General features: G+C 40.8%; 1 protein-coding gene across 2 annotated transcripts in view; it reads left to right on the plus strand.

Moving 5' to 3' along the window:
• The first annotated feature begins 1,000 nt into the window (after positions 1 to 1,000).
• The window catches only part of ints10 (integrator complex subunit 10), a 75,622-nt gene continuing 62,935 nt past the window's right edge, over positions 1,001 to 13,687 (plus strand). For both annotated transcript variants that reach the window (XM_080193916.1, XM_080193925.1), the window contains exons 1-3: positions 1,001 to 1,129; positions 5,572 to 5,639; positions 6,223 to 6,326. In XM_080193916.1, coding sequence (XP_080050042.1) covers positions 1,001 to 1,129; positions 5,572 to 5,639; positions 6,223 to 6,326 — 301 coding nt within the window. The remainder of the gene's footprint in view (positions 1,130 to 5,571; positions 5,640 to 6,222; positions 6,327 to 13,687) is intronic.

The raw sequence follows: 13,687 nt of genomic DNA on the forward strand, positions 1-13,687 counted from the left end.
TTGATCTTTCTCTAAACCCTAGCTATGACTGTAATACTACATTTTTCACCCTCTCCTTTCCTTCTCTATGAATGAGCCTATCAAGCAATGAATCATAGCCTCCCTATAGTATAGAAGGAGGCTATTCGGCCCACCGAGCCTGCACCAAGAACAGTCCCATCCAGGACCCAGGCAAAACTAACCTGCTAATTGCCTGAAACTAGGGTCAATTTTGCATGGCTGATCAGCCTAACCCGCACATCTTTGGACTGTGGGGGGAAACCGGAGCACCCAGAGGAAACCCACGCAGATATGCAAAGAAAGTGAAAGCTCCAGACAGACAGTGACTCAAGCTGGGAATCGAACCTGGGTTTGTCTGTATAGTGCGCAAGAAACAATAGTTTTCACTGTATCCCAATAAACGTGACAATAAGAAGTCAAATCGCAATCGACTTAATCGGTAATTGATCTAACTAACTTGCTGTGTTTCCCTGCATTGGAACAGTTTCTTTGGCAGTGAGAAGCTTTGGGGTGTCTTGAAGTTTTGAAAGATGCTATCCTATATCAATGGGAGTTCCTGCTCTAGGGAATTTCAATGAAACAATGGAAATTTGCTGTATTTCCCCTGCATTGGAACAGTTTCATTGGCAGTGAGAAGCTTTGGGGTGTCTTGAAGTTTTGAAAGATGCTATCCTACATCAATGGGAGTTCCTACTCCAGGAAAGTTTAATGAAAGAATGGAAAGTTGCTATGTTTTCCCTGCATTGGAACAGTTTCTTTGGCAGTGAGAAGCTTTGGGGTGTCCTGAAGTTTTGAAAGATGCTCTCCTATATCAATAGGAGTTCCTACTCCAGGGCAGTTCAATGAAACAATTCATCACTCATTCACTGCAGGAGAGGCTCTCCATTGGTCCAATAGATATCCAATCAAAGTTGGAGCCTCGGCTCATGCGCACTTGAGGATCCCGCTGTGCGCGTGCCCGGTTCAGTGCGCCTGCGCGCTGACTCTCCGCTCTGGCATGATGGCGGCGCAGGTGGACTGTGAGTTCCTAGTGAAGAAAGCTCGGGATTTAGTGGCGGAGGATCCGTGGGCCGCCAAAGCCTGGCTCATCACCGCCAGGACATTGTACCCTACGGACTTCAGTATTCAGGTCGGTGTGAGCCCGGAGAACGGGGGAGGCAGGACAGTAAAGGTGGTGGTAATGGGATTATTGTTGAACATGTCCTGGAGTGTTTTATGCTTCATAGCCATTGTCAACAATAATCTTCACTGTACATTAAACTTCTCAGTTTTACATGTAAGGGATTACAGTTTACTGTTTTACAGTTCAGTACAGTGTATAACACTAATGGATAACATCTGTATCTCCTAATGACTGACATCTAGCACAGTCACAGCTTTGGAAAACTGTGTGAAAACTCTGTCCAATTTATATTGTTCGTATGTCATGCTGTCTGCTCTGTACTTTGTTTACTTTTTGACAAATGACAGCCCTGTACAGGGTATAGTGTTAGGTATTGACACAGAAACAAAAAATGTTGGAAAATTTCCATAGGTCTCATAGCATCTATGGAGTAAGAATAAAGCCAACATTTTGAGTTGTGGTAATCCTTTGCCAAAGCTGTCAGATCTACTGAGATTTTTCAGCATTTTTGTTTAAGTTTTCAGATTTTAGCATCCACAATATTTTGCCTTTATCTCTGTTAATGGGATGCAGGTGGTCAGGAAGGCTAATGGGATGCTGGCCTTCATAGCGAGGGGGATTGAATGTAAAAGTAGGGAGGTCTTGCTGTAGCTGTATAGGGCATTGGTGAGGCCGCAGCTGGAGTACTGTGTGCAGTTTTGGTCGCCATACTTACGCAAGGATATTTTGGCCTTGGAGGGAGTGCAGAGGAGGTTTACTAGGCTGATACCGGAGTTGAGGGGGTTGAGCTATGAGGAGAGGCTGAATAAACTAGGCTTGTACTCGTTAGAGTTCAGAAGAATGAGGGGAGATCTCATTGAGACGTATAAGATGATGAATGGGATGGATAGGATAGAGGTGGAGAGGCTCTTCCCGCTCAGAAAGGACAGTAGGACTAGGGGGCACAGCCTCAAGATAAAGGGGGGACGGTTTAGAACGGAGTTGAGGAGGAACTTCTTCACTCAAAGGGTGGTGAATCTCTGGAATTCTCTGCCCGTTGAGGTGGTGGAGGCTGCCTCGCTAAATATTTTTAAGATGCGGGTTGATGGGTTTTTGATAAGCGAGGGGATTAAGGGTTATGGGGAGAGGGCGGGAATGTGGAACTGAGCCACGACAGATCAGCCATGATCTTATTGAATGGCGGGGCAGGCTCGAAGGGCTGGATGGCCTACTCCTGCTCCTATTTCTTATGTTCTAAACATTGGCATTTATCTTCAGGGTGCATAACCATTTATTGATAGTTTCATAGAGTGGTGCATCACAGCTTTTACCTTGCAACTTGCTTAGGCAATGAATGCATTGTTTATTTTAAAAATTAAAGTGCATTTAATATAAGTTCAAGAAAAAGTTAAAGTTTTACATTAAAAAAAAGCTCAGAACCCTTAAATTAAAATCCAGCCTTATAACTCCTTGATATTTTGTACTGTGTAATGCAATGTAGCGTATGCAAAGTAATTTACAATTGTGGCTCCAACCTCTGTGACCCACATACATTCCAGTATTAACTAATAGGAAAATAAAGCCTTTTACTCTCTAAGGATCACAAGGAAGTTTCAACCCAGATTTTTGTTGATGTTCATTGCAAAATGTCCATGAGTTGGCATAAATTGGCACTAAATTTGGAATTGCTGTTAGAAATGTAGGAATTTTGAGTAATTTTTTTTAAGATAATTTGGTTTGACTGGGGGACAGTTGATGCTTTGGAAGGCTGGAGTCTTTTAATGTTTGATGTTTATTTATTTGTGCCACAAGTAGGCTTACATTAACACTGCAATGAAGTTACTTTGAAAATCCCCTAGTTGCCACACTCTGGCACCTGTTCAGGTACACCAAGGGAGAATTTAGCATGACCAACGCACCTAAGCAATGCGTTTTTTGGACTGTGCGAGGAAACCAGAGTACCCAGAGGGAACCCCCACGCAAACATGTGGAGTATGTGCAGACTCTGAACAGACAGTGACCCAAGCTGGGAATCGAATCCAGGTCCCTGGCACTGTGAGGCAGCAGTGCTAGCCACCATGCCACCTGGGAGTCGTTTGTGCTTACTTTAATAAAAGAAAGAGATTTAAAAATATATATAAATGGGAGACCATGAGGTACCTATTCTACTTAGAAATTAATTGTTTCAAGTCATTCTGCTTCGACATGTTCTAAAATTCCTTTGATTCAGTATCACACTTTGTTCAATAAACACTCTGAAGCAGTTTGTGATGTTTAATTATGGTTGAAGGTATTATATAAATACATGTTCTAAAAATTGTTAGCCTTTTGCATGGTATCACATAGTCTTCTGATTGGATTTATTAGGCAGTCTAGTGAACTAAGTGCAAGCAATGAAATATAACGTCCTAATCACAGGTTCCTGATTAAGATATGGAAAGAGATGTGGGTCGATCCATTACCAGACTGGACTGTCAACCTCATTTCCACTGTAGTTGGAAAGCAAACCTATTATTACTTTCAAAAAAAGTCCTCAGTGTCAGTTGCATGGGATGTTTGAATTCAATAGCTTGACACTTTCCTGATTCTATTCTATAAAATAACTCTAATTACTTTAGTTAACTTGTGACTGCAGGAAATGAATATGTTCAGACAGCCAACAGGAGCACTACTTGAAAAAATACACCTGATTCTTCACTCAACAGATCTGAATATATTAAACCATTTTATTCTGTTCCCCTGAAACATCCTTCAGTGACAGTGTTTATTTTGCAAGCCTGGGAACTGATTGAAATAGCTAGTAATAACCAGTTCAAAATCCAAGAGGTAATCTGTCATGGAGAAAAATGTTTCAATTTTGACTGGGCAGGAAAAGTAGAGACAGTTGTAGGAATTTGTTTTGGGACTAAGTAATATGGAAGATCACAGTCACGTTATAATATATGTATCCTAAAATGATTTTAAGGTGGAAATTCAGAGGTACGTTTCACTTTGCCCTTCTAACTTGTGACATTAGGAGAACTATTTGATTAAATTCTAACTGTAATCCATTGCCAGCTGTTCTCTGATATCTGACCTATCTTTAATTTCACTCAGTTCTTGTGTTGCCATCACAACTGAACTTGTGGGAGTGAAACCACAGCACTCTGGTTAAGTAGTCCAATGAGTACAAAGACGATTAGTGAATCTTTTAAGCTAATATTCATATATGGTAAAGTCCTGGATCAGTGTTTTAGCATTAAACTGAAAGTTTTGCTGGTTATTATCAAATTGCAGCTCATTTCAATCACAGATTAATTGAAATATTTATGTCAGTATTATTGAAATATTATAATGAAATGTTTTGAACTAATTTACTGTTTATTTCCCCCTGCACTAATGTTTCAATTATTCTCGTTCTTAACAATAAACAGAAGTGCAAAGTAAGTTTCAACATGTTCTGCTGGATTATACTTTGTGATTATAACAAGAGCAAAATTGTTGGCATTTGTTATCATCCCTCTGAAACTGAGAGAGACTTCTGGCATCTGCACATGCATAGCTAAATGCAGATACCCATTAGTTGCTGTCAGTGATTCCCCACTGCTTCACAGGGTGTCCTGTTGAAGTCTTTGTCGATATAAATAAATTTGAAATTGCTATTGTAAGGTGAACTTCCACTTTTCACATTATTAGTCTTGCTGTAAAAAAAAAGCTGATGAATGAGGTGTGTCTTGATTTTTAGTGCTGTACTCAGCCATGATTACCACTGAACGACCCCTAAATCTAATTTTTTTTATTTGTGGAATTTTTTCATCCCATTGTTAAAAAATCCATGTTTTGGTAAATTATTTTAAGCTTATGAAATTTTGGCTTCTACTTTAATCCTATGTTTAAGTCCCAATATTTATTTCACTCACTAAAATTATAAGTAAAAACAATCAAACCTGCTTGTTATTTCCTGGTTTGCTGTCTTTGCGAATTCTTCAATATGATTGGCTGCTTAGCCAGCTTGATGATGTCGCCATTGCTGGATGCCATTAAACTCTTACAACTGGTCCCAGGATGTAATTGACATGGTCAAGATAAAATCCATGAATTGGAAACCCCTGGACAGCTTTCTTCATCAGTAATGTCTGCTGTTACTTCAGTGTTGAGTGCAAAATCCAGACACTTACTGCTCTAGTGCCAGCATTCTCTAAGCCAGAATCCAGATGGTGAAATAAAAGCTGGCAGGGATGGATTAACGACAAATGGCTGGAGTGAGATCACGCACAAAGCTTGATTTTAAATGATTCCTGAGCTCAATTGCCCATTTGACTTCCAGATTTGTTACCTGGGGTCAGTCAGCAGATTATTGACATTTGAAACTCAACTTTTGCTGTCTCTTTTCTCTCTTGAGCTATAACTGAATACTGCTTTTATGAAATCATCTAACTGCTTTGGATTAGTTTTATGGATTTTCTATTAATAACAGTTTCTAATTTTAGTATGAAATGTACACAATTGAGCGAAATGCTGAGAGAACAGCTTCAGCTGGAAGACTCCTTTATGACATGTAAGTAACACAACAAATAACTTTCCACGCAAACAGGCAACAATAAAATGCTTTGAGATACTGCTAGGCAGCTCTAAAAGTTGTAAAGAAGAAATAGCAAATGCCAGAAATCTGGCAAAACAAAATGTTGATGATGTACCTGAACAGAAAATATTTTCGGTATAGATCATTTATTAGACCTCATTCTTGGGAGCTTGTATAGGCTCTGAATATGAAATAATCATTATTACAGGAGAGTTTTCCCTTTTTAATCCCAGAAAATAAATATTTAATATTTTTGATATCATCAATTAATGGAATTATTAATAAATTCTTTTGAGCAACAAGGTAATAATAACTCATACTCTTCAATTAGATGTTTCTACATTGGGTCGTGAAACGCAGTACTTATCATAAATTATAAATCAAACACTTCCTATATAATTAATCCAGTTTTATTTGTTTTGATATATCTGAGCCAACCACCATTTATCTGAATTCAAGACTTAAGTATTTTATAGTTTGGTAATGGTGTGCTTTCCAGAACAGTGAAATAATGTCTATACATTACAAGTATCTCAGTATGATTTGTTTTAAATACCAGGTTTGTAAATTTTCCTGATCAACCAATGGTATGGAGGGAAATAAGTGTTATTACAGCAGCACTGCGTAATGATGTCCAGGACAAGCAAACACAGTTTTTACGAGGTAAAATATTGGTTAATGTTTCTTAATATCATATTGTTTGTTTGCCAAACTATTGTAAACCAACACGCTGTACTGATGCCAAAAGAGAAAATGCTGGAAAAATCTCAGCAGGTCTGGCAACATCTATAAGGAGAGAAAAGAGCTGACGTTTCGAGTTCAGATGACCCTTTGCCAAAGCTTTGCTGCCCATGCTGTACATTGTATGCTACTTCACAGAGAAGACAGTGAATTTCTGAATAACTTAACAATCTAGAATGGCCTGTTATCCTGTGGGACTCTGTCTCACAAAACTTAAAAGTTCTTTGAGATCACTTAGCATCTCATTCAGAAAATGTCAAAGTTGTCTCCAGTGAAAGGTTATGCTGGTGTAGAAAAAAATAAAGTAGCATCTGTATACAAATTGATAGTCAGCAAATTACAGACAAAATTCTAGCAAGTTTAACTGAGTTTGATCACCCATGATCTATGTAGTCATCTGATCCTTTTGATTGGATTATGGACTTGTAAGTCAACATCACCAGTCATTTTTTTGTTCTGAAAAGACTGCTACTTTTGAAATAAATATTTGTCTCTACCATTATATGAAATGTATATCATTATGAATTGAATTAATATAATGAGAAAGGACGTCTGTTTTACATTTTTAGTTCTTTTCTTTGTTAGTTGAGACATTGGCTGAAATTTCACACTTCCCAGCAGCAGGATTTTAGTCAAAGGGGAGGGGGCAGTGTTTATATGCTTTTTGGGGGGGGGGGGCGGCGGTGTGCTTGGGGGGGTGGGGGGGGGGGGCGGCGGCGGCGGCGGTGTGCTTGGGGGGGGGGGCGCGGCGGTGTGCTGGGGGGGGGGGGGGGGCGGTGTGCTGGAGGGGATGGCCAATGATTTTATGCAGATGTTATTGGAAATGAAAAATGTTAATTAAGAGGAAAGTTTGGATAGGTTGGGGTAGTTTCCCTTAGAACAGAGCAGCAGATTTATTGAGATGTATAAAATTGAACTTGAAATAGATAGGAAGGACCTAGTTCCATTAGCAGAGAGGTCAATATCAAGGGGCATAGATTTAAAGTAATTAGTAGAAGGATAAGAGGACAGTTGAATAATCTTTCACACAGAAGGTGGTGGAGCACTCTGCCTGAAACAGTGATAGAGGCAGAAAACATCATTGTGTTAAAAAATACACTTGGATACGTAAGGTGTGTAGGTGCCAAAAGCTAAAATATGCAATTAGGCTGGATAACCTGTTATGCCAGCATTGCCATGATAGGTCAAATGGCCTGTCCGGGTGCCCTAATCTTTTCTGTTTCTAAGTTGAGCATGTGACACTTTAAAATTTTGAGCAAATGCAGTGATGTTCCTGTTCGTAAGAGCAAAACAGCAAAGAGATATTTTGATCAGTTTGGTTAAATATGTGACAGATATCAATGACAGCAAAGCAAGATGAATTAGACTTCACGTGGTTCAGTGAGACTGTCCTTCTAATTTGACAGACTAAAATAGTTTAGTCGCAATCATATTTATTGTCATAAAGCTTTTTAACTGCTGTTATAGGTTTTACAGTTGGGTGATTTGTATTCTACCTGATTCCTATGGATTGGATCCAGAGCATAAAAAAATTGTTGTAGCACCTCTACTGGTTTTGTGGAAAAAATAGTTAACTAACAAATTTAGTAACCTTGCAATATAATTAATTTCTGATAATTTTTTGTACTAAAATATTGAATTATCTGATACTTTCAATTAAGATATGTAAATAACATAAAAGTGGGAATTTAGTGCTTTAAGTGAACTAGTACATAATTTGAAATAAGGAATTTTGAATCAAGAAAAATAGACTGTTGTTTTTGGTTTCTCATAATTTAACACTAGTCCTTAGAACTCAGTGGGTAATGCAGTAAAAGTTAACATTTGTTCTCACTTCTTCCAGAGAATGAGCCTTTTTTAATGAAGGGAAAGTAGCCCATAAATGATCAAAATAAAAATTAGGGTAATGGTGGTCACCATTATTTAAATGCAAATGCTGCAACAAATTCACTAGAGAATAGAAATGTGATTAAATGCAGAAATCTAAACGTTGCCATTGGAGGTGCACTGGCCTGTCATCAGCTTTATGAAAATTGGCATCTTTCTATCTGAATCCCCTATTGAACTTGAAGTTCCTGTAGTTGAATGGTGTAGGCAAAGCAAACTCACCACAAAGTTAAGTCAAGTCATTTCAAGTCTAACTAACTGCATACCAATGTGATTATGTTAATTACTGCCAGCCTGAAAATTAACTATTGCAACCGTGGAGTTTCATTCACAAAATCTTGAATTAGTTACAATAGAGGAGGGCATTTGCTCTGCTGGCTCTCTAAGGAACAATTCATCTTGTGCCACATTTCTGCCTTTTCTACATAGCCCTGCTTATCCTATTTTACATAATTCAATTCCCTCTTGAATGCCTTGATTGAACCTCCCTCCACTAAACTCTTAGGCAGTGGATTCTTGATTCTTACCACTCGCTGCATAAGAAAGGTTTTTTTCTTCTGTCACTGTTGCTTCTTTTGCCAATTACTTTAAATGTGTGCCCTCTGGTTAGAGTAATAGCGGTTTACAGCATGGAAATAGGCCCTTTGGCTAACTTGCTCATGCTGCCCAATTTTTACCACTAAGCTAGTCCCAATTGCCTGCTTTTGGCCCACATCCCTCTATACCCATCTTACTCAAGTAACTGTTGAAATACTTTTTAAAAGACAAAATTGTACCCGCCTCTACTACTGCCTCTGGCAGCTCGTTCCAGACACTCACCACTGAAAAAAGTTGCCCCTCTGTATCTCTCCCTTCTCATCTTAAACCTATGCCCTCTACTTTTAGTCCCCTCTACCTTTGTGAAAAGATGTTGATTATCAACTTAATCTAAGCCACTCATTATTTTATAGAGCTCTATAAGATCAGCCCTAAGCCTCCTATGCTCCAGGGGAAAAAGTCCCAGTCTATCCAGTCTCTCCAGTCTCTCCTTATAACTCAAACCATCTAGTCCTGGTAGCATCCTAGTAAGTCTTTTCTGCACTCTTTCTAGTTCAATAATATTGTTTCGATAATAGGGTGACCAGAACTGCATGCAGTATTGGCCTTACTAATGTATTGTACAAGTTCAACAAGACGTCCTAACTCCTTATTTAATATTCTGGCCAATGAAACCAATCATGCCGAATGCCGCCTTCACCAACCTGTCCACCTTTGACTCCACTTTCAGCAGCTATGAACCTGTATTCTTAGATCTCTTAAGAACATAAGAAATAGGAGCAGGAGTAGGCCATCTAGCCCCTCGAGCCTGCCCCGCCATTCAATAAGATCATGGCTGACCTGTCGTGGCTCAGTTCCACATTCCCGCCCTCTCCCCATAACCCTTAATCCCCTTGCCTATCAAAAACCTATCAACCCGCGTCTTAAAAATATTGAGCGAGGCGGCCTCCACCACTTCAACGGGCAGAGAATTCCAGAGATTCACCACTGTTTGAGTGAAGAAGTTCCTCCTCAACTCTGTTCTAAACCGCCCCCCCTTTATTCTGAGGCTGTGCCCTCTAGCCCTACTGTCCTTTCTGAGCGGGAAGAGCCTCTCCACCTCTATCCTATCCATCCCATTCATCATCTTATACGTCTCAATGAGATCTCCCCTCATTCTTCTGAACTCTAACGAGTACAAGCCTAGTTTATTCAGCCTCTCCTCATAGTTCAACCCCCTCAACTCCGGAATCAGCCTAGTAAACCTCCTCTGCACTCCCTCCAAGGCCAAAATATCCTTGCGTAAGTATGGCGACCAAAACTGCACACAGCACTCCAGCTGCGGCCTCACCAGTGCCCTATACAGCCGCAGCAAGACCTCCCTACTTTTATATTCAATCCCCCTCGCTATGAAGGCCAGCATCCCATTCGCCTTCCTGACCACCTGCTGCACCTGCAGGCTAGGTTTTTGCGACTCATGCACAAGGACCCCGAGGTCCCTCTGCACCGTCGCATGCTGCAGTTTTTTGCCACGTAAGTAATAGTCTTTCCTACTATTATTCCTACCAAAGTGGACAACCTCACATTTTCCAACATTAAATTCCATTTGCCATTTCCTGGCCCATTCGCCCAGCCTATCTAGATCCTTCTGCGGACTCTCCACACCCTCCGCACAATTTGCCGTTCCACCAATCTTGGTGTCATCAGCAAATTTCGACACCATACACTCGGTTCCCTCCTCCAGATCATCTATATAAATGGTGAATAGCTGAGGCCGTAGTACCAACCCCTGGGGCACTCCACTAGTCACCACCCGCCAATCCGAATAGCACCCATTGACCCCCACTCTCTGCCTCCTATTTGACAACCAATCCTCTATCCACGCTAACACCCTACCCCCAACTCCGTGCCCCCTGACCTTCTGCAATAACCTCTTGTGAGGCACCTTGTCAAACGCCTTCTGAAAATCAAGAAAGACCACATCCACCAGCTCTCCTCTATCCACCGCCCTAGACACATCCTCATAGAACTCCAATAAATTCGTCAGACACGATTTCCCCTTAACGAAACCGTGCTGCGTCTGCTCTACCAAACAATTCTCCTCAAGATGCCTCCCTATTTTCTCCTTGATCATGGATTCTAACATTTTTCCTACAACAGACGTTAAACTAACTGGCCTATAATTCCCTGCCTTTTGCCTGGCACCCTTCTTAAACAACGGCGTAACATTAGCCGTTTTCCAATCTTGCAGCACTTCCCCGGAATCCAGCGACGTTTGGAAAATAATCACCAAGGCATCCACTATCACCTCTGCCATTTCCTTCAGAACCCTTGGATGCATTCCATCCGGTCCTGGGGACTTGTCCACAATCGGTCCCTCCAGTCTGTCGAGCACTGCCTCTCTAGTAACAATAATTTCATTCAGGCCCTTCACTCCTACCATCTTTCCATCGCTAACACCTGGCAAATTATTCACGTCCTCCTCCGTGAAGACCGAAACAAAAAAGTTATTCAGGGCCTCAGCCATTTCCCCATCCCCTACCACTAAGTCCCCCCTCTCATCCTCTAAGGGTCCAACGTTCACCCTAGCCAGCCTCTTCCTTTTTATGTATTTATAAAAACTCTTGCTATCCTTTTTTATCTCTTGATCTATAACTCTCCCCAACACCCTAACTGAGTATGTCCTGCTCCAATTTGATCTACCAAAATGCACCACCTCACATTTATCTAAATTAAACTCCATTTGCCATTCGTCGCACCATTAGCCCAATAAATCCCTTTGCAATGCTAAATAACCTTCTTCACTGTCCACTATGCACCAATCTTGGTCTCGTCTGCAAACTTACTAACCATGCCTCCTAAATTCTCATCCAAATCATTAATATAAATGACAAATAACATTGGACCCAGCACTGATCTCTGAGGCACACCACTGATCACATTCCTCCAGTTTGAAAAACAACCCTCTACAATCATTCTCTGTCTTCTGTCATCGAGCCAATTTTATGTCAAATTGACTATCTCACTCTGGATTCAGTGACATTTAACCTTATGCAACGACCTACCATGCGGTATCTTGTCAAAGACCTTGCCAAAGTCCATGTAGACAACGTCAACACACTTCCGTCATCTACCTTCTTTGTTACCCCTTCAAAAAACTTAATCAAATTCGTGAGACATGATTTTCCACTCAAAGCTTTGCTGACTGTTACTTATCAGCCCTTGACTCTCTAAATGCCTGCAGATCCTGTCTCTCAGAATACCTTCTAATAACTTACCCCTGCAGACCTTGGGCTCACCAGTCTGCAGTTCTCAGGTTTTTCCCTGCACCCCTTCTTAAAGGCACAACATTTGCCACCTTTCGCCTTCAGGCATCTCACCTGTCGCTGTTGATGATTCAAATATCTCTGCTAGGGGACCCGCAATTTTCTCCCTAGCCTCACATAATGTACTGAAACAGTTTTCATTAGGTCAGGGGATTTGTCTACCTTGATGCACTTAAGCCTTCTAGCACCACCTTCTCTGTAATAAATACGCTCCTCAAGACATCACTATTTATTTCCCCAAGTTCCCTAACATCCATACCTTTCTCAACACTAAATACCGATGAGAAATATTCATTTAGGATCTCACCCATCTCTAGTAGATTTGCACATAGATGACCTTATTGATTCTTAAGAGGCCCTATTCTCTCCCTCGTTACTCTTTTGCCTTTATGTATTCATAGCAACTTTTTGGATTCTCCTTTGCCTTATTTGCCAAAGCAATCTCGTGTCCCCTTTCTACCTTCCTGATTTCTCTCTTAACTCTACTCTGACACCCTCTGTACTCTTCAAGGGATCCACTTGATCCCAGCTGCCTATGCATGTCATATGCCATCTCCTCTTTGACCAGGACCTCAATACAAGTCATCCAGGGTTCCCTACTTCTACCAGCCTTGCCCATCGCTCTAAGAGGTATGTGCTTATCCTGAACCATGGTTAACACGCTTTTGAAAGCCTCTCACTTACAGCAGTCCTTTTGCCTGCCAACAGACTCCCCAAATCAACTTTTAACCGTTCCTGTCTAAAACTATCAAAATTTATCTTGTTCTAATTTAGAATTTTAAGTTTTGGGCCAGACCTATCATTTTCCATAGCTATCTTAACACTAATGGAATTATGGTCACTGATCCCTCACTAACACTTCTGTCACCTGCCTTTTCTTATTTCCCAAGAGGAGGTCAAGTTTTGCCTCCTCTCTAGTCAGCCTATCCACATGCTGAATGAGAAATTCCTTCTGAATACACTTGTAGAATACACTCAAATTTCTGTCCTTGCTATGGCTATCCCAGTCAATGTTGGGAAAGTTAAATTCCCCTACTATTACCATCCTATTTTTCTTGGCGTTATCTCTAATCTCCTTACATCTTGCTCTTCAGTTCCCTGCTGACTATTTGGGGGCCTGTAGTACAATTCTATCAAAGTGATCTCTCCCTTCTTATTTTTCAGTTCTACCCTCATAGACTCAGTGGGAAAACTGTCAGATATATCCCTTCTCAGTACTGCTGTGATGTTCTCCCTAATCAAAAATGCAACTCCCCCTTCTCTCTCACCTCCTGTTCTATCTTTCCTATAGTATCTGTACCCTGGAACATGGAGCTGCCAGTCCTGCCCCTCCCATAACTGTGTTTCAGTAATAGCTATAATATCCTAGCCCCATGTACTCATGAGTTCATCTGCTTTGTCCGTCAGGCCTCTTGCGTTGAAATAAATGCTGTTTAATTTAGACTTCCCTGCTTTCTCAGATCATCTGTCTGGTCATGTTTTGTACACTCTCCCTGTGTTTTATTTCTCTTAGCCTTACCGGACCCATTCACTGCGTTCTTCTCAGACTCTGTA

The sequence above is a fragment of the Carcharhinus amblyrhynchos genome, chromosome 1 (assembly GCF_965287045.1).
Source record: "Carcharhinus amblyrhynchos chromosome 1, sCarAmb.v2.hapA, whole genome shotgun sequence".
Classification (NCBI taxonomy): Eukaryota; Metazoa; Chordata; class Chondrichthyes; order Carcharhiniformes; family Carcharhinidae; genus Carcharhinus; species Carcharhinus amblyrhynchos.